The sequence below is a fragment of the Vulpes vulpes genome, chromosome 4 (assembly GCF_048418805.1).
Source record: "Vulpes vulpes isolate BD-2025 chromosome 4, VulVul3, whole genome shotgun sequence".
Taxonomy (NCBI): domain Eukaryota; kingdom Metazoa; phylum Chordata; class Mammalia; order Carnivora; family Canidae; genus Vulpes; species Vulpes vulpes.
This window is the reverse complement of record NC_132783.1, coordinates 56011372-56033969: the sequence shown is the minus strand read 5'-3', so window position 1 is coordinate 56033969 and position 22598 is coordinate 56011372. Positions and strand designations below refer to the sequence as shown.

Sequence of the window (22598 nt, the reverse complement as noted above, 5' to 3'; positions counted from 1 at the left end):
CTTCGTTAAAAAAAAAAAATCACTCCGTACTCTGTCTACAGAACTGCAGAGGGATAGTAGTCCTAGTGGAGCTTTGTGAATGCTAGAGCTCAGCAGCTCCTCTCCCAAGCCTCCAAGGGATCAAGATCCAGCTCCTCAATTTCTGCCTTCCGTTCCACCCTGAAAGTCCATCCTGCCTTGGTGCTCCCTTGCAGTAAATCTTTCTGAGCTCCTTTTTTGTTGTTGTTGTTGTTTTAAGATTTATTTATTTATGGGAGACACAGAGAGAGGCAGAGACATAGGCAGAGGGGAGAAGTAGGCTCCTCACAGGGAGCCCGATGCAGGAGTTGATCACAGGCCCTTGGATCATGACCTGAGCCAAAGGCAGACGCTTAACCACTGAGCCACCCAGGCATCCCTCTCTGAGCTCCTTTCATGACCTTCATGCCTTATCCCACCTTCTGGTGTACTCTGGCCTTAGTCTCAACTTTCCGGAAGAAAGTCCTCTTATAACTGTGTCCTCCTTCCATCTTTTTAGATCACCTTGATCTCAAGCTCCCACTCTAGTGATTCCTGTCTTACCTAGATTTTCTCAAAATAATAATAAAAGAGTGGTAAACAAATTAATGGTGACAATATATTCTTTCAAAGAGGCACAAAGAAATAAAGGTGAAAAGTCTTGTCTTTTTAAATGTTCCTAATTATCTTCAATTTGTCTATGGGTATGAAAGAATGACTGAAGTTTTACATCACACTTTTACTTAAAGTCATAAATCATACATGGTTTGGGATAATACTGTATTATCTTAATATTAGGTAAAAGACTCAGACTATAGCAATGTATTAGTTGCAGAAGTTTATTAGAAAGTAAGCATGGTTATTTCAAAGAGGTAAGAAGGATTAAGAATATCTATCTGCATTAGATGGATATAATAATCCACAACCTCTATTTTTATTCACCTTACTTTGATTATTCCTAATTTTCAAGTTCAAGCTTAGAAAAATATGACATTCATTCATTTTTTTGACATTAATTAAATTTGAGGATGTTTTCTTTATTTAGTCAAATATATTTTTGGCAAATCATTTATCTGTTCCTTAGTAACTTGACTCCTTGACAAGTTTATATGTACATCCTTTTCATCCTAACTGAAATTTCTCATGTCTTCAGAGGGAAAAGAAAAACGGGCTACTTTAGCAGTCTAATCTGGCCCTAATTGGAGATAATATACTAGAGGTTTAGCAATTTCAAATGAATACAGTGTGCCTCTCTTTAACATCACCAAGGTCCAGCGAACTCTGGTCAAGAACTCTAGATAAAGGACTTCACAGGCCTTACTCAAAGAAGCTGTTGCCATTTGAAGTAGCATGGAAGGAAAAAGTAAAAAGAATATATCTAAAAGAAGTAGGCTTATGGGAAATTATATGAAAATTCTACTGGTAATATGAGACTTCAGTCATCAAGAATACAGCATGCCCCGCTTGGGTTTGGAGTGTGGGAAGGAGTCAGTGACTAAATATTCCTTTAAAAAACAAAAATAAAAAATATAACTTCTAAGAAAGCATAACTTTACTATAAGGTATTATTAAAGAAAATCTGAATGAAATGCAAAGTGACTGATACCTCTTTTATGATTGTTGGACTAAGAATATAATGGACCTCATATATTTATTGCTAACTTGAAATTAGTCATGGGCTGAAGATATTTTAGAAATACTATATGTCAATATATATACTATGAAATAGGTTTTAACCATAACACTATAATAAAAATGGAGTGTGTAATAGTATATGTTTGTATAATTAAACTATTCACACAGTAAAAACAAATATTTTATAAATGATCCTTTAGATATTAAAAATTAGCAAATCAATTAATGGAAAAGCAAATATGTATAAATGTATGTATGTATGTATTTTGCCAACACTTTAATAATCAAGAAACTACCCTGTGATATCATCTGGATTATATGCATAGTTGGAAAACCCACACAGTGTTCTCAAAATGCAGAGACAAATAGCTAAAACTTCAGTCATCAATAATAATCTCATAAGATTTCTCAATTTGTTAAGGTATTTTACTATTTTTGCCATAGATTCAGATTAAGAAAGGGAACATTAAAAGGTTCTGTGGAGACGGAAGAATAATGTTGATTATGATGATAGAGTACTATTATATAATCTTTCAGCCTCAGAGAAATTTAATAGAAATTACTCTGAATAATTATAAAGGAAAGTCAAGGGAACTTATGATTGCTCTTTTTTTACATCTCAAAAGAATCTTGGACGAAGTCAATTAGCATATACTACACTTTGATATTACTTCCAGAAAATGCTGGAATCATTTCAATATGCTAAAATATTGGTATGATTCGTCTCTCCATAAATACTCCATCAACCCCGAAATTTATATCTGATCATCATGGTTAATGAGGTTAATTTAATGCTCTGATCTCTCAGTTGTCGGTGGGAAGCTCTAATCATAAAATTATAATAACTTCGTGTAAAGATTAATGAAATAATTCCACCTAAAACCACAGAATACACGCAATCTGTTGTTTAATAGGGATACTACAGTTTAATTTTCAAATGTCATCATGACTTAAGATATTAAATTATAAGTTAAAATGAACTAAGGATTTAAATCTAAATGGAAACATTTCCAGAAAGATGGCAGTTCTTCTAACACATTTTATCCGGAAATCGTTTACTCATCTTTAAGTAAAATTTAACTTAAGCAAGATGGTTTCCACTATAAGTGTCTTTATGTAACTTTTCCATTGACTCATTATCGTATATGGCAGTAGGCTATCAAAGACATTTTATATGATCATCACTGAGACAAAGGAATACTGAATGCAAATCCCTATCACAATCTAAATTTTTGTGTTTGAGTTTATTCAATTTCTAGCTAACTTTTGTCAGGGATATATATTTTAAGTATTGATTTTAGCACATTTACTCTTATTTCCAGACATTTTCCTGAAACAAACTATAATAAAAGGGAAAAAAGACTCCCAAGAAAACAATCATTGGAAGAACAGAGAATTATCCATATGGTGCTATTATCTTTGTCTTTTTTTCTGATGCATATTTTGGGTTAGAAAATGTTTTGACTTTTTCTAATTTTTTGGCTTTTAAATGTAATACTGCTAAAATAGGAGAAAAGTAATCCTGATAAATGTCTGAAGAGCTACATTAGATGTCAGAGAACCATACCACATGGAATTCAAGTGACCTATATATACTAACATCCCAGGGAAATGAGATATTTTGTGACATTTTATCTTCCACTAACTAGTGGATTAGAAAGATGTAGCTGTGAAACTTCATTTTGAGTATTGATTTTGAGAAGTTCCTTTTCTTCTGGTCTAAAATATATCATACTCCAAAGAACAAAGCACATACACACACATACACACATTCCTACTTTTATATGAAATCAGTACATTTATATATGATTGTTAATAATAATATTGTTCAAATCAACTACCTTGGATATATAATTTATCCCCAAAATATAAATAATTTAAAATAAAATGAAAGTTAAATGAATTATCATTTTAATATCAATATAAAAATTGAGATATTTTATATGCTTTCTTTTTATATCCTCAAAATCTAGTATGCATTTTGCACACAAAATGCAATTCAGACTAATCATAATCTAAGTATTGAATAGCCACATGTGGCTAGTGGCTACCTATTGGACAGCATAGTTCTAGAAGATGTCATTACTCTTCCTTTACTATTGGAATTTAGAGAATATCTTACTAATATCCAGCAGAATAAACAAGTGCCTCATAAATGAGTGCTCTTGGTTTTATAAACTTCTCATTGAGTCTACTAAATAACAACCATAATATTTCTTACATAATAAAAGAGTTCCTTAATAGAGCTTTCTTATTAATCAGATATAATATTTAATAGTTATGGACCACATGTTTATTGCCAGTTTCTAAAAAATTTCATATATAATAATTGTATTGAATTCAATCTTGCATTATCACTATTAATATTGGCAACTGTTGTTATACTTAGATTTGCATGATTGTGTGTTAGCAGGGTATTTCTATATGTATAAAAGTATATTCTCTATTAATATGTAAACTTTATTACCTATATATTACAAACACTAATATGTCATTTTGTTAGAAATAAACTTTTGGTCATTTCAGAAATATGCCAGCTCATTTAATAATTCTAAATCATGGATATCTCTCCAAGAAGTTTCTGATAACTCTAGTTCACGACTTAGTGGTAGAACTTGAATAAACACTACTTCTTAAAATTCTAAATTTCATTGAAAAACCAGTTATCTAGGTCTCAGTCACATCTCCAAGTCAAGTAAGGGAAGCCTATTTTAAACCCAGCTGATCTCTACAATTTGAATAATAATTATGACTTTTGAATGTGGAAGTTCATGTTTTAAGGAGGATATGCTATATTGACCTATTTAAGACTGGATAGTGTCAAAAGTAATTCAAATCAATGAAACTCTAGACACAAGCTTAGGACATCAGTAAGGAGAGAAATTATATCATGCCTAAATGTTGTAGAAGCATAAAATGGTTTTAGAAAAAAGATGAAAAATACTTGCAAATAGTGACTTCTTTTGCTAGTTATAAAGATAAATACATTTTAATAATTTGGGATTTGGTGACCTCTCTTATTTATGAAAAAAAAAAGCATTGCTATTTTGAGTTATAGACAAGAAAATATTTTAAAGAAAAAAAGCTCATAAAAATTTAATTAAAACAAATCATTGCAGTAGGTAGTCTTCAGTACTGGTCAGATTATATAAATCATCACTTTTTTAAAATCACAATTATACCACTTACCCAACTTTTTGCTTCTATCTTTACTCTCCTGGTAAAATCATTATGTGTTTAAAGGGAGAGAGAACAAAACAGGTAAAGCTGCAGCAAAAGGTACAAGGATACAGTCCCTTCCTGGAAAGAGGATTTTGTGGCGAACCATTTCTCCCATAATGCATCCCACAGACCATATATCCACTAGAGCAGGAGAGAGGGAAGTGAAGAAAAGGGAGGAAAGTAAAGTTAACTAAGATAATTGATCTCTGAAGGAGGAGGAAAAAGAAGTTTGATTAGAAGGTACAATTTTTGACTCCCACCAAAAGTTACCCCCAAAAGAAAACCACTGTAAATTACATTAACAATGTTTAACAAGAACTCAAAATAATTAAAAAAAAATACTTTATGGGTACTTTAGTTGCCTCTGTAGGGCCATAAAGGGGTGACATAGAAAAGCAGAAACTACCCCAAAAGTATCTCCATAACAAGTGATGGCTAAAAGCCATCAAGGGTTTTCGACTATTTGTTGAATGTAGCAAAAATAATCTTAATTATCCTGGAGGGGTGGCTGTTTCCATTTTCTCTTCCACTCGGTTAGGTGGAATAGGGCAACAAGAGACCACTCTTTGGTTCCCTTTGTTTCTATTTGGTTGTTGGTTGGCTGGTTGGTTGGTTCAAAACAAGGTACATGTAAGCAAATCCAAGAAAGTAGGAAACAGCGAGAACCGTGGCTTAAAGGCAGAAGTATTGGAATCCCTGGTATTCGGGACTTAGCTTTTTGTTCAGAGCTTTTCCTTGTAAATAAGCATCAGTTTTTTTACTTTATTACTTGAAGTATTTCAAGGATAAAGATATGATCAATTAGCACATGTAAAGGAGTCATCTGGAAGTAAAGCGAAAAAGAAGTATTAAAGATGTTTAAAAATTGTTTTATTTATTTGTTTATTTCTCAGTTGTCATACTCATTAACCAAACATGCTTCACCTTCTTTCACCAATCTTTACCCTCTTCCAACTTGCTTTTCAGTATTGACCAAGGGAACTCTGAGGCAAAAACATGAGGCCAAGATGCTCCTTGGGGAAGGAAGGCAGGGTTAGGTGCGTGGGATAGCTGGGCAAGCCTGATGTAGGAACAAGCGGGTTTTTCTGCATGATAACCTTCCTCTCACAGGCAAGTGGGCAGCACAAGTGCTAGCTATACCTTCAGAGATCTAGAGAGTGAAAAAACTAAGGCAGTAACTTGCAACCTTCTTCTCGTGAAGGAAGGAAGAGGGAGGAAATTACATGCCATTTGTGCAACCGAGATCTGTAACACCGTAATAGGCAAATTCAGACCCTATCCCCAGACCTCAGTAGATCCTTGATTTCTTGATTTTTTTTAATTGGCTCCCCTTTGATTTTTTTTTTTTTTTACAAATAAGCTATGAAAAATGTATACAAATATCTTCTTTTCCGAGTAAGTTAGGTGTGGTATTAATACCTTGGGAAGAGGATTAGATTTGCCTCTTTCAAGTTAAAGGTTAACAGAATCCTGCCATCGCTCACCAAAGTGAACCTGACCTTCCTAAGAGCTGACTTTTCCCTTTCTACTGCACAAATGCACAAAAGTACTGGCCACTTTCTAATCTGGAAGTACACAAAGAAATTTTTTAAAACTTTGGTGGCCAGGGAATTTTCATAAAGCTACCCTGTAGCACTTGCACATGAAAATACATGGATAATTATTTTTATAAAACTTATAAAAATAGAGTGCTAGGAATCAAATAGAATAAAACATCAAATAACCATGCAAGGTACATTGAACACATATATATACAATCCTAATTTAAAACAATTTTAGTTCTTAAATTTATTGGACACATTTCTTAATATGCTACATTACTTGTTAGAGATGTTCTTTTCAAAATAATATATGGCAATGCATTCTAATAGATATCTTATAAAGCCTTTCATAAAATCAAATCGCAATACATTTTGAAGATTCTTTCTACCCTTTCTTTTAAACTGTTCATGAATACATGAACATGAACAGATATTTTTAATGAAAACAGTAATGTAAAATTTAATATTTTTCCCATGATTTGGAATTTATAAAAATTTACTACGTAATTGCTATCCTAAATATTACTCACAGAGCAGTTTAAAGCATTAAACAAACTCTTAAGTAACTTGAACAATTGGATTATTTTAAATTGACTATTCATTGAGCATTTGTAAAGATTCTCGCTCCAAGGATTTGTGACATCCTTTTGTCTTTTCCTAGGGCTAGAGCCATCAATCTAAGATAGCCATAGAGCCAAGTGCAACAGATAGACTACTTCCTGCTTTCATACTCATTTTGAACTAAGCTGCAACCCAAACATCAATCTTTCTCAATATCAACAGCTTGTGCTAATCAATATCTGCTTGACTGTTTAGTCAGACTCTATCCACAATTCTTTTTGGCCATAACATATGTTAGTGTTTTTGTAGCAAAGCTTACTTTTCAAAAACATCCTTCACATTTTAATGAGTGATTCCTCCTAGTAGTATTTTAAAAAACCCTTTGAATATGAAAGCTGGCAGTCCTGTTAAAAAGATACATTCATATACATGAAAGAGAACATTGCCATTTGCCGTCTAAAACATATACACATTTTCTTCATGGTTTCTGTGGCTGCTATGCAGAAGCCTCCTTACCGTTCTCCTTGTAGCCCATGCCCAGAATAACCTCAGGGGCTCTATAATAACGTGTAACCACATAAGGAGTCATCATGAAGCTTGTGCCTGCCGTCCTGGCCAGTCCAAAGTCAAGAATTTTCAATGTACAATCAGACTTGACTACAATATTACTTGGCTTTAAATCCTGGCGATAGGAACAAGAGAAGAAATTAAAAGCCAGCAGCAAATGGAACGTGTGATTTCTTTCCTTTTGTTTTTTTGTTTTGTTTTGTTTTTTGGAACGTGTGATTTCTTTCCTTTTTTTTTTTTTTGTTTTGTTTTTTGGAACGTGTGATTTCTATCTACCCAATCAGTATGGCAGTCTTGCAATAGTACTGACAGGAAGCCCCCTTGACTGCAAAGCCCTATATAGAACAAATGATTACTGCCCTAAAGAAGTTACAACTATTTTTTTTTATATTTTTAAGGTATCTTCTAAAGCTTCTCAAACCCAGAAAAGATTTGTGCTATCAATTTTATAATTTAGGCTCATCTTGGGAAGAGGTTTTAGAATAAACATATCATTTATTGTCAGCTGTTAGGTTTTTCCTTGTGGCAACATAAACCTTTCAGCTTATTTTTTGTTTCTAGCCCTGACAAAAGAGCAGATCAGGGCAGCTGTCTTTCTGTTGCCAGAAACAAACTGTGGAAACGAACAGTCTTCTTTCAGCTGCACATATGACCTCTGCCAATCACGGAGCTAGAAAACATGAGGCTTCTCAGAAGTTGACTCTCAATGAGCTGAAACAAAATGCTAAATGAAATCAGCTACAGTATAGCTAAAATTTTCTTCTATATGTTAGTGAACTCTGTGCTAATTCTATTGTAAAAGAAATGAGTAAGTACATTATATTCAACCTACCCTTCCTACATAAAGAAAAGAACCTACAGTTGCTCTTTCTCTTCTCCAAAAGCATCTTAATTATAATTCTGGAGTAGGAATTCTCACCCTGTGAATAATTCCAGCAGAGTGAAGGTGCTTGATGCCACACAGCATTTGGTATAGCAGGTAAGACATTCGCTCATGGTCTAATTCCATCTGAATCACCTGACACAAGTTGGCATCCATCAGTTCCATTACTAAGTAACTGGAAGGTAAATCCACAAGGTTAGTTCCAAATCACAAGATCTGTGAAGTCCTTCAAAGAGGTCAGAATCTCCTCCTAAATCTGTAAGTCTTCCAAACTTCCCAGCTCTACCTTTGACTGAATTAAGTATATGAAAACTTTCAAGTATTGCACATGTTAGCCATGGTAACTCTATCACAAGGTTACTAGCAGAAGCAGCATTTATAAGTGTTTGGTTCAGGCCCATATATTTTCTACCTATATCTTGTCCTCAGTTTTCTATGAATTCTTTCTCAAATATTATGATTACAAATAAAAAAATCAGAATAGCATCTCCCATTAAATGCGATGTATCTGTGTCAAATAATACAATGTATGAGGATTCACTTCTCTGTTGTCACTATCTTCTAGATAGATATTTTTTGCACAAAATCAAAGGCACCACAAAAATAGAAGTAACAATTTTAAAATGATTTTTAACATGTCCCTCTTATAAGTTCTCAGAGTGAATAGATTAATTCTAGAAGTTTCATAGGATCAATTGATAATAAAAAATACATGATAAATAATAAATCTTCTCTGATTGAACCAAGAACATTGGACAACAAAGCACAAGCACCAGAAGGACAAAAAGAAGCAGAAGTATCTTTCCTAAAAGTAATACCAGAAACAGAACCTTCTGTCCTATCACTGGCTCCCTTTCATTTGCCCGTAGCATCTATCTTCCTTTAATCTTTACAAGGGATTTCATCCACTGATTTTGTCAATTTCCCTTGAGTTATTTGAGTGCTATGCTATCCTTTCCTTCAAGAGTTTTGTTACTTACACATCTTGAAACTCCTCCAGTGTTTTCTGGGGTGTGAAGACATTTAATAAACTAATAATCTGGAAGAGAAACAGTGGAAAGGACAGAGGAAGAAGAGAAAGAAAAAGGGAGAAAATGAATTATTTAAAAAGCATATTTAAACAAGTATTTAATCCAATTCAAAGTCATAGACTAGTGCTACATTAGAAAAAAAAAGTCAGAAAAAATTTCTAGAACTATCTCCTAGAACAGTGAAAAATGTATTCAGAAAGAACATATGATATATGTCTTCAGGTTAAATACAATTAAAAAGCTCAAATTCTTAGGCAGAAGGAAGAATCAAAGAAGATATATAATTGATATATTGCTTTAGAGTGTGATTCTCCTTGGTAGAATATAGAATTGTAAAGTAATTAATAAGCAAAAAAAGAAAAGCCACGTAAGAAAAATGGGCAGCAGTAAAACACTTAAAATGTAGCAAGGTCATGCTTTTCCTCTAATGAACACTCTCATTTAATATTTTTTTGTGTGTGTTGCTACTTGAGTTTTTTTGCTTCCGTTTCACACACAAATATTATTTAAATTAATGCTATAATGATATCCTGGGAAAAGTTTTATCCTAGATGATTATCAATAATGAATTTAGTAGAAAATGTATTTAAGGGAATCCCTGGGTGGCTCGGCAGTTTGGTGCCTGCCTTCGGCCCAGGGCGTGATCCGGGAGTCCTTGGATGGAGTCCCACATCGGGTTCCCTGCATGGAGCCCGCTTCTCCCTCTGCCTGTGTCTCTGCCTCTCTCTTCTCTGTGTCTCTCATGAATAAATAAAATCTTAAAAAAAAAAAAAAGAAAATGTATTTAAAAAGCTATTGAAATTCTGTTTCTTAAATATTTTTATTCCTGCTTTCATTATTTTATATATTAAGTAGCAAAGAAGTTTACCTTCTAGTATAAGTAAATTAAAAACAAAAAAACAAACAACTTTGTCACATTTCCAAATATACTGCATAGTGGTATGGAAACATGAAGTAATAAAAAAATGAAACAAAATGATTAAATATCTGAGAAATGCAGTCAAGTTTAGGGAATGCTTCAGGCCACACATAGTTTCATTTGTTGAGGAATTATTGACAAAAAAAAATCACAATACCATGCAATATTTTCATATATGTAATATATATACATCAACATATATATGGCAATAGCTATAACATATTGATTTTTATAATATAAAACCATGATCACTTCTTTTAAAACAACCTTAAGGTATAGAATACTCAAATAGAAATAAAATTATTTCAAAATATCTTTAAAACTTGTGATTAAAGTGCCTTTTTCTATTTACTGACAGTTTGCGTTGAAAAATGTCTATGTGATACATCTCTCATGGTATATATCTCACACATATATAGTGGGCCTGTTTTTCTAGTTTTTTATCAACTTTGCAAAGTAATTCATTTTGATATGTCCTCAAACAAAAACATCAGAGACTGTGCACGCACACACATACACCATACACAAATAACCTTTAAATATGGAAAAAGGCTAACCTGGAAAATAAATAATCTAGGTATTCTAAATGTAATTTAGATTATTTTATTATTTATTTATTTTAGATTATTTTAAAAGGTAAATTCTCCACCATCTATTCTTATTTTCCCATTTCCTATTGTCTTGTTTTTATCGCCTTCATCTTCTTTGATTTTCTTCTTTCTTTGCTCCCTTGTAAATGCTAATTCCTTCTAATAACCAAGGAGATTACGTGTCTTTAGAAACATAGGATCACAGGTATTTTCATTTTGGTTCAACAATTTCATGCAGGAATCTGATTCAGTTCCTTTATTCCAGCATTTTAAAATGTAGATGTGAATCACTGTTGTCCTGGTCTCACAATCACATTAGACATCACTTCCTAGAATTGAGCATTCATTTTCTAAATGGATATTCTTCTCTATTATTAAAGTTGGGATTACTTCACTGTTTTACTTTACTTTCCAGAGCATTTACAGAGTTCTGCATTCTGACTGCTTTTACTTAGCATTACAAGTACTCCTGTGGAATTTACATTTGGTCACAAGTGAACTTCCTCCCTGTTAACTAGTTCCAGAAATTTATTTCCCTAGACATACACATGCACACATACACACATAAAAGGGATGGGTAGCAGGTAGAAAGCCATTTACAGATAATCCTTTCAACTGGGAACTTCTTTTTAGGTATCTTAAATGAGAACCTCCACGCTTCAGTCAAGAACAGGGAAAATATAGGATTCCCTCAAGCTGGCAAAGTGCGTGGGAATTTCTCTACAATGTATTTATTGTATTATGGGGCTGGGAAGGAAGACTAGGGAAATATAAATATATGAAAACACAAACTATCAATATTTCCCATACGGTTGCTTCATTGCCTTTATCTATCCATTTTCCATTGCCCATGGTATTTCTCATCCTCTCTGCTATCATAAAAATAGATTGCATTGGCCATGTGGTTAATCTTGTTCCTGCCTTTATTTAACATACTGGAAGAACAATTTGCTTTAGTAGAATGACTTTTCGTATGAATCATCCTTTCCGCTGTTTATATATTCCTTTTTAGAAGTACCATGTTCCTTGCCTGGCCAAATTAGAGATGGGTACATCATAAAGTTTGCCTCTTTAGTGAGACCTTTCCCACTCAATCTACTTTAAAAAGTTAGCCCACCCATCCAGCACTGACTAGAATAATTTTCCTTCTTTGCTTTGTTTTCCTTAATAGTGCTTATCACCATCTGACCTTCTCTACATTTGCCTATTTTTCTTTTTTTATATGTATATTTTTTATCGGAGTTCGATTTGCCAACATATACTATAACACCCAGTGCTCATCCCATCAAGTGCTCCCCTCAGTGCCCATCACCCAGTCAGATGGACTTTTTTCCTCACCAGGACAACATGAGTTCCACATGGGCAAGGATTAGTTTCTGTTATATCCACTACTATAATCTTAGCATCTGATCTACACATGGGGCACTGATAACAATATGTGTCAAATGACTGAACTATAGTCATCAGAGTAAAGTAATAGAAGAAAAAAACACTGTCACTTGAGAAACAATTCACATATTTGTATTTCAAATATCTTCCAACTAAACTCTCATGCGTTCATTTGCTTCTTCTTTAGAGCCACTGAGAGATGCTTAGCCTCACAACAAATTCATTTGTTTATAAGACAGCACTGATAATTTCATTTATCTGGTGTGATTTTCATACTTCAGAAAAACTTTCTCAGGGACTTATAATAGCTACTGTTATAGTTTTATTATCATAATTTATCTTTTCGTTTCATTATATATTTAGATGTAATAAATTATATGCACTATATCAGTTATTTATTAATAATAGTCATTATTAAAATAATGAATTCTCTCTCATCTTGCCTTACTAAGAATGGGAGCATAGAAAGAGTTCTAGAGGGTTTTGTCTGTAGTTAAAGAAGTTTATACTCTGAAACAGAAGGAAGTCCTGTGATGGTACACCCTACTGAGTTCCCAAGAGAAATGCTCTTGAAGATCCTGTTCCAAAGTGCTTTGTAGATATACGTCCACACATTTGCCCAACTCTAACAAAAAACGAGACGCTGTGCACAGTGTGTATGGTGAACATTTGAAGGCCACTGCCACTAGAGCTAAAAGACAAAGAGGATAACAAATTTTCACCTGTTAATAATTAAATTTAAATTATAAAGAAATATAGCATGGTGTTCTGTAGAATTTTTTTTTAACTTTGTATTTGTTTGCTTTTTATTATTTTGGGAAAAAATGGAGCTCCCTGGTAAATTTGGAGCTAGAGAACCAAATACGGTTAGTTTCAGAGCAGGAAATATCTATCAAATTTATCCCCTCTAACGCCATATGGTTTTTAGATGATTTTTAAGCAGAAAGCTATCATGAGGACAATGAAATCAAATGTAGCATATGGAAGGATAAACAATCTTAACAGGCAGAAATTACAAAGTAAAGAAAGCCTTTCCTACTCAAGTTGGCACGGATTTTTTTTCCTCCAATCTCACAACCTCCCACTGCCAGAAGTTTAAAAATGACAACTCACGTTTTTATGGTTCACACACTTCATGAGGACCAGCTCCCGGTAAGCTCTCTTGGCATGCGTTTGGTTCTGAAAGGGTCTGCTGAGCTTCTTAATGGCCACATTTCTGTCAAGAACAGCATCATACGCAGCGCTGCAGAGATCCAAGAGCAGTCCAGAATTACGAACAAAGTAGCCCTTAGAATTTCTGCCTACTATATGGGTAGAGGATATAGGTAAAGAAAATACTATTTTGGATTCCTACTCTGATACCTTCTCCTCGAGTCACATGCCAATTAGGTTGTAAATAAAGATCTAAAAATGACTAGTATCAAATCATTCTACTTGCTAGGAAAAGAAAAAAAGAAGAGTATCTTGCCAAAAAACCCCAGTATATAATTGCCTCCTCGAGTGGGAGACAAAAGAACAAAGAAAAGTGCTCTCTTTTCTAATGGTCCAGCCATGTGGATATGGCAAGTCATTTTGTCTCTCTGGGCTTGAATTTCTCATCTAATAATGTGTGATATTTAGGTTTTCTCTAGCTATAAAACCAGATCATTTTTTGGTTATTTTAAATGAACATTATTCCTTCCCATTCACAGGAGCCAGATTTTAAGGTATGCTATTCATTGCCATGAATGCACAGGTTGGTTGATGTTAAAGTATGCACAGTAACAATAACAAAACTCAAAATAAGGAATGCAATCAGAGGGGTTTTAGAAGCATAAATAACTGCATTTAAATTCAAAGAAATAAATGAATGCTATAAACATTTGAGGCTTTCAAACTATTTGAGAGCTAAAATTTGCCATGCTTTGAAAAGCAATCCATATACAGTACTGTTCCTTCCATACTCAGAATACATGGGTCTGGGGATCAAATAAGGAAGTGAGTCTCTTTTGGTATTATACCTAATGACTCATTCACAGAATGTTTTTTGCAATCCACCCCCCACCCCATCCCTGCAGCTTCAGATGATGCTGGATTTTTTCTTAATTGCCAGGAAAAAATGCAGCAATCAGTGTCCCCTACAATTAATCTTTTGAATTAGAAATGGCATTAACCATTCAGGGTCCATGCAACTAAACTACTAAACTAAAAGATTAAAAAGGGGTTACTGTACTGTAAGACAATGAAAGACTAGAGGGATAAAGTTGAACAAGGTCTTATAGTTCATCTGGTCCCTTCTTCCATGTAATACTTATTCTCTTCCAAATTATCTCCAGAAAAAGTTTGGCCAGTCTCTGCTTGAGCATCTCCAAAAACATGATATGTTAATATCAAGCCCATTATGTTGTTGGGCAGCTTTGAAAGTTAGAAATGTCATCTTCTGATAAGCAAAGTTGTCTCTCTTTGAGAGACATGTGGTTTCTGCAGACTTTCTCTGCCTACCAAGGTAACTCTCAAAATAAAGTATTCCCTTTTCCATCATGGTACATCCATAATATTTGAAATCCTTAAAGACTGCCCACAATCCTTGGCCTAGTCTATAAGCACCCAATAGCTCTTCGCTTTTCCTTCCCAAGCCAAACATCACCAGTGTCCTACCGCCATTTGTCAGAATGTGATTTCAGGGCCTATCACCATCTGGTCAACTTCCTCTGAATATATTCCAGTCTGTTGATACCTGAAAATGTTGATCCTGAACTAAATAAACATTGCTAATCAAGGCATGACTGTCAGTGAAGATTAGGGTAGAGCTATCAGCTTCTTCATTCGTTTACTAGCTCCTTCATTCTGCTGACACAGTTAATACAGCTAAGTTTGTCTTGACATTGTTGATAATAATTTCACATACTATTGACTCAAATTGAGCCTATGTTAATTAAAAATACTATCTTTTAAAAATCTGTGCTGCTTTTAAACTCTTCATGTCAGTACTGATTCTGTTCTTGTTAACCTGCCAATGGCAGTACAGGTAAAGGAAAGAGTCAAATGGACCTACATCTTTTAAGTAGTGCCCAAGAACAACAGTGAATTTAGAAATGCAGGAATAAACTTGTTTTCTGAAGTTAAGAAATTGTATCAGCAGGAAATTGATTTAAAAAGTATCTTAAAGAGGGATCCCTGGGTGGCACAGCGGTTTGGCGCCTGCCTTTGGCCCAGGGCGCGATCCTGGAGACCTGGGATCGAGTCCCACATCGGGCTCCCGGTTCATGGAGCCTGCTTCTCCCTCTGCCTGTGTCTCTGCCTCTCTCTCTCTCTCTGTGTGTGACTATCATAAATAAATAAAAAAAATAAAAATAAAAATAAAAAAAATTAAAAAAAAAAAAAGTATCTTAAAGAGAGAATAAATTTTAGGCCAAAACAACTTAGCTGAACTCATTAAATTATCTAAAGAAAGAATAGCAATCAGTCATGCAAGCCTAGAAAGGAATCAGAGAGGCAAATTCTGATTAAATAAGAAGTGCCCTTCCACGTAGGTCCAGGGAGATGTTCACCTCTGCATTGTGATTGTCAGAGACGATGGACAGTTGGCATTCTGATCAGCATCCTCTGATCCAGCTGACTCTATTTTCTGTAGTCAACATTCTGGTCATTCTGTCCTTCAGATTTTTGCATGCAGGAATATTATCTACATTTGGTCAGCTTGACTATGGCATTTCTCATTATTTCGTAGATTGGCATCTCATTGTTTTATGTGAACCTTTAGTGAAGACTTGTCATTGTGAGTTTGAGTGCCTGAGATACCAACCAGATCCTGCAGGACAGTGGGCCAGCTTCCAACTTCATGTGGAACAGCTGAGAAAATGCCATGCTCTGGGGTTCTTGGGATGTTCTGACCAGTTTCCTCCAGAAATGTGGTTTTCTCCCTCCCCCTGATAACTCTTCCTTGAAGCTGTTTTAGGTATGAATCTCAGCATTGCTGCTTATTAGATGTGGAGCTAGGGGCAAGCCACTTAACTCTCTGTCATTAGCTTCCTCATATTCAAAATGGAGATAACAGTCTGACAAAATAATAGTAATGAATAAAAGAGGTAATAATGTATCTATAGTGCCTCACTTAGAGTAAGCACTTAATAGATAATGACTATTGCTATTTTTAAAATCAGTGTTCTTGTTGGAGTCATTGTGTAGTGCAGGTCAGTATAAAATAGAAATTGCTATGGTGGGGATGCCTGGGTAGCTCAGCAATTGAGCTTTGGCTCAGGGAAAGGTCCCAGTCCCGGGATCAAGTCCCACATCAGGCTTCCTGCATGGAGCCTGCTTCTCCCTCTGCCTATGTCTCTTCCTCTGTGTGTGTGTGTGTGTGTGTGTGTGTGTGTCTCATGAATAAATAAATAAAATATTTTTTTAAAAATTGCTATGGCATGTGCTACAATTGGACATGTATCTACTACTCATCAGTTTTTCATCTTTCTACTAATTACAAATGCATTCAACTATATCACTCTCTTGGCCACATTTCCCAAGTTTGTCCCATGATGTAAATATAAACACTGAGAGCAAAAGTCTTGTTAAAATCTAGATATAGTATAGCCATATAATTCTATTACTTACCACTTTAATAAGTTATCTAGTATTATTTGTTTTTAATGAACTTTTTATTCAGTGATTGCTATGTCCTTTCTTAATGGCTCACAGGGTGTCTTTTCTAACCAATACTAAGACCAATGTCAAGCTCAGCAGATGTCTCTTAGACTCTCTTTCTTCCCTTTCAAGAAATAAAAAACATTTGCCTGTCTACAGTGAGATGGAATACTGCGGTTTGGCTCATTGACTTTTTATTTGCCACCTTTTATCATGTCTTCTTGGATGGAAGAGCCTTGGGAGTTAAATGTACAATTCCCAGATGCTTTTGCAGCTAGTGCTCTATACTCCAATAAGGTCCTGCCACAAAGACGCAACTATGAGAGATTTGTAAGGCAAAAGTGAAAATGGTCATTTTCAGCCATTTCTTGGTTTGCAATCAAGGTCTCATGGAGATGTAAAAAATTTTTTTCTGCAAGCAGTGATTCATTCTCCAAATTCTTGCCTGAGAAGAGGGGTTGAAGCAACAGGGGAGTCCAGGTTCCAGGGCCCAGTCACCAGCATTGTGGAATAGTGACAACAGTAGTAACAAGTACACAGTTTCAGCTCTATGATTCCTAAATCTCAGTTACAATCATGATACTCTCAGAGGTGGGAGGTCCCGTGGTGACTCAGCTCTCTAGTGTCTGGGAGTCATTCCAAGAAACCCAGACTACAGGCTACTTCTCCAGGCCTTCCAATGATTTTGTAAGCACCCAATTTACCGTATTAAATCTTTGCCTACTTTAAATGTTTCTGTCTCCTGCCATGAACCCTGGATGACACTACAATTGTTCCCATCTTCTATAATTCCTCAGTGACTATTGGCAGCAGTTTAGCAAATACATCTGCAAATTGGCATCACTGGTGCTGTATAGTCACAAATGAATGTCTGAAAGTTCTCCATTACTCTCGAGTCCTTTTTTAGAGTCTTGGTTCTTAGCACCTCACTTTTTTTCTTTCAGTACTTTTTTTCTTTTCTCTTCATGCAGGTAAGAGGTAAATCTTTATGAAGATTTTCCAGCAACTTTCCAGCAATTTTGCTAAAAATTTTCCACAATTTCTTGACTCACATTACTAACTCACCTCCACTTCTACCAGATTTATTTTAAAAAGAAGGACATAGCTTTTTGTAGTTATGCTCCTGTCATGTAATGATGCTATAAAGCTAAGTTTACTTCTTTGTGTGTATTTATATAAGCACACACATGGAGACACACACACAGGCACACACACTTCTCTGCAGGCAACTACTATTCTCAATATATTTATCAGGGCTTTTTTTGTTTTTTTATTTTTTCCTTCTAGCAATTGCAGACAACCTGCTGTTACAAATATTCTTCGTCTTAAATAATCGTTCATTTGATAATTTTCTTGATCCCTTTCCTTTCACATTTAAAGGATCATATTAACAGGTTTGTGGGCCAAAAAAATTAAAAAAACAAAAAATATCTCTAGGCCTTATGAGAACTTTATGTCTTAAATTTTTTTTTAATTTTTTTAACTTTAAAAACCTTATCATTACAGTATCTTAAACATCTTAAGCCATAGACCAGCAGACCAAATTCGATCCTGGGATAAATGCTGTACCTTTCATTGCTCTTTTCTCACTTTTCCATAGGCTTCTCATGTGACCTTCTCCAAAGGCCTGGACTTTAGTTGAAAGCTACCCAAAAAAATTTCTTCCCAGTGCCCTCAAATATCTCACTTTTGTGCCCAAACATTACAACCCCTAGAGATTCTGTGGAGACACTGATTCCACCATGGAAAACAGTGTTGGGGAAACTGCCAAACTCATCTCTGCCTCAAGACTTTTGTAATCATTCCTCCTTCTGCCAGGAAAGCTCTTCCTACATCCTCACTTACTTGATTCCATCTTGTGATTCAGGTTTCAGCCCAAATATCATCTCCTTAGTAGAAGCCTTCCCTAATCACCCCCTCAAAAGTCAACAGTTGATTTTTTTGATTAATTGCTTTTGTCATTAAATCGCTTAGCTGTAATAGTTTGCTTATGTTTTGTCAGGGAAGCTTTTGATTACAAGCAATAGAATTCTAACAGCGACTTAAGTAAGAAAAATATTAGTGATATTATGTGATGGAAAGTCTAGAATTAGCCATGTCCAATTTTCAGGGATACACTATAACTCTTGTGGGCCCTAGGCACTTTTGACTTTTGATTTTCTGCAAATTGGTTCTCAGCATGTTCAAAAAAAGCCAATGATAGAATTCCATTAGTGCATCAAAGGGAAGTATAGGTGCTGTGCTGCATTGCTAAGATTTCCCCTCCAGGAATAAAGGATTTATTATCCCAGCTGTTGAGAGTGCTACCAGCAGACAACCCTCAGCTCTTAACCTCTGTTGGGTATAATTTCATCCAAAAAGATCTGCTTAACTAAAGGCTACACTTTCTTCATGGGAGGCCTTCATTCAATGACTGATAAACCTGCGGTTATAAATGTCTGGCCACCTCATTCCAATGTAGGACAGCTGGTAAGGCTCATTCCATCTTCAGAACTCTCAGAAGCTGAGGCTTCTTTTGAGCTTGCATCACAGCTGAACTTTTGCCTCTTGTCCTTTCTACAGGTGTTAACCCCTGAAACACTCCCTAATAAATCTCCTGCATGCAATCACCACCTCATAAAGGTATTTTCTGGGTAATATAACATTTGACAAGCAGTAATTCATGGCCAAACACAGCAATAAGCATGGAGTTCGCCTGGACCTTTCTCTAATCAAAAGGCAGGGTCTGATTATGGACGAAAGCTACATTCAGAGCTCAACATCAAGTAAAGCCATTTCACTTATGCAACAAACTAACCCAGATGACCAAGCCTAGTTTCATAGATTCCAACCAAAACCACTCGATGGACAACAGAGTTGAAGTAGGGGCAGCAAGGCACTCAGAAGCCCCTCCCTTCAGTGAACTACTGACAGGGCACATTTCACAAAGACCTACAACCTTAATGAAGAATACGGGATCAGCTAAACAAACTCATCACCACCAAAAATAGATGAACCTAAAGAAGACAGCTGCCCTAGACATAAGGCAGCCATGTTATTGGAAATCAGGATGGGATGATGGCATTGGAGAAGAAACTGAAGGCTCCCAGAGAGAAATTGCTTCATCTTGGTGAGATGGGGCTATAGGGTGCATGCAGGTACTGGCTCTCTTGCTCTATTTTTATCTTTCTGACAAGTTGTCTCATGCTCACCCTGTTGCCCTTCATGACCATTCAGTGCACCACCCATGTAAGTTCATACCCATATTTTAACCTACAGAGTCCACAAAGCTGCCAGGCTGCCATTCAATAGGGTAAGTTGGAAACTTGGAAATTTACAGTTTGGCTTGCTATGAAATATGTGAGGCTACAGAAGCTGGTCAATCTGCATATAGAGATCACACAGAGTATGTGGGTCAGAATATCCTTGGCATGTGGGTTTTGCCATTTGTGTGGCATAAAGCTATAATTACTTACTTTTTTAGTGTCTAGTAAAGCTTCTTTAACCCTTTTGTGATAAACCCTTTGACAAAAATAAAGAAAACTGAGAATACATATTTAACTGGAATACTATATACTGAATTTACATTTCTTTGTGTTTTCTTAGGCACAACCAAGTGAAAACCAGAAAATCATTCTTCTAAAGGAACATCAGTATGTATTTCAAAGTCTGTAATTATTTAAAGAAGACTGCCCAACCACAATAATTTAATACATGCACCTGCAAAAGATGCACTTACAGGTTACTCCTGAAGCAGGACTTTTCATTTAGGTCAAATGGCTGTTTATTCTAAATTAGTATTGTTCACTTTAAGTTCTAAGTGTTTCCTTTTTTTGGATACATACAAAAAGTTAAGCAAAGCTGTTAATGTGTTGTATTAGCAGAAAAATAATTTTGTAAGTATTCAAGTTTTTATATTTTACCAAATGCTTCAAATATAAAATTAGTACTTTTCAAGAATAGTTTGATTATTTATCCAATTCAATGACTCAAAATAAGGCTTATGAAAATTCAAGGTGAAACATCTAACAATAGTGTGAAAACTTAAAATCTTAGTTAAAAATGACATAGAAGACTCATTACTTACTTTTTTCAATAACACAAATACAAATTATTTTGGAGAATATCATCATACTAAAACCAATTTTCTTACCAAATTAAGAAATCTATAGGGCAGAAATGGATTTGAATTAGTTGTGATACAAATGTAATTCACATTGGGTCCAAATAAATTGCAATATTCTACAAATCAAAATATAATTTGCATATACCTAAAACATATTTAATGTTAAAAGTCAATTCTATATAAGTAAAAAATAGAATTTATAGGTACCAAAATTTGTAAATATTTTTATGAATACATGGCAAGTTTCACTTTATTACAAAAATTTAGAGACAAAGCTGATATTGAATCAAAAAAATAAAGGTGTTTCAGAAAGGCAATCAGCATTTTTTCTTTAAGATTTTATTTATTTATTCATGAGAGACACAGACAGAGAGAGAGAGAGAGAGAGAGAGAGAGAGGCAGAGGGAGAAGCAGGCTCCATGCAGGGAGCCCGACATGAGACTCGATCCCCGGTCTCCTGGATCACGCCCTGGGCTGAAGGTGGCGCTAAACCGCTGAGCCACCTGGGCTGCCCTAGTTTACTTTTTAAGAATAAGTTAATTTAAAACCATTTTAATGGCACTGTTTTTACATACATCATTGTATTTGTGTTTTTTTTAAATTTTTTTTTAATTTTTATTTATTTATGATAGTCACAGAGAGAGAGAGAGAGAGGCAGAGACATAGGCAGAGGGAGAAGCAGGCTCCATGCACCGGGAGCCTGACGTGGGATTCGATCCCTGGTCTCCAGGATCGCGCCCTGGGCCAAAGGCAAGCGCCAAACCACTGCGCCACCCAGGGATCCCTACATACATCATTGTATTTGAATGTACCCTTTCACCATCAAAATTTCCCAGCATCAGATGAAGGATAAGCTTCCTGCTGCTCATGACCACTTGGGTCCTGGTTGAAGAGCTTTTGCAGGTCACTCTGACAAGATGAAAGAGGCAGAAGCAAGGCACTGCTCTTCGGTAGTTACTGCTACATTTCCACCTTTAGCTATTTCCTGGCAACAAAATTAGAAGTATGATGTATATCTAGTAGTCTTATTTTAATATTGATCTTCCTTAAAAAATCTGCATAGCAACCTAGGTAAGTTTCAGAACTTGGATAATGTTGGACTTAGTTAAGAAGCGGAAGGTTACTGAGTGCATCCTTTCTTTCTTTCTTTCTTTCTTTTTTTTTTTTTTCTGCAAGTAACCCAACTCTGAAAGAGTTGACTCTCATATTGGCCTTGTGGTAAGAATGGGATATGTTTAAAATGAAGAAACCAGAGACAGTAAAGTGTTCCTTTGGCTCAGGGGTTGGGACTATTTCTTGACAACTGCAAAATTGGTGAGATCCATTAGGTGACTCACAGGAGTGACGAATGGTTCCTGCACATAGGACAAGCGATAAGAATAAATATTGCCCAACCTATGGACCTACTTTGTCTTCCTCTAAGCCTGCTCCAGCACAATGTTTCCGGCTTTCTGACTGCATTCCACTAGCCTGATGACTGGTGTAAGCACTGCTCACTATGAACGGCCTCCAACACCTCCTAACATATCCATGTAGAA

General features: G+C 35.3%; 1 protein-coding gene across 50 annotated transcripts in view; it reads right to left on the bottom strand.

The window, feature by feature from the left end:
- The window catches only part of MAPK10 (mitogen-activated protein kinase 10), a 299098-nt gene that overhangs the window by 69798 nt on the left and 206702 nt on the right, over positions 1-22598 (bottom strand). For 36 of the 50 annotated variants that reach the window (XM_072755734.1, XM_025998146.2, XM_025998147.2 and 33 more), the window contains 5 exons: positions 13449-13578; positions 9387-9445; positions 8443-8581; positions 7473-7638; positions 4924-4995 (listed from right to left, as the gene is read on the bottom strand). In XM_072755734.1, coding sequence (XP_072611835.1) covers positions 4924-4995; positions 7473-7638; positions 8443-8581; positions 9387-9445; positions 13449-13578 — 566 coding nt within the window. The remainder of the gene's footprint in view (positions 1-4923; positions 4996-7472; positions 7639-8442; positions 8582-9386; positions 9446-13448; positions 13579-22598) is intronic. The other 14 variants (XM_072755744.1, XM_072755722.1, XM_072755746.1 and 11 more) reach the window with 1 other exon arrangement.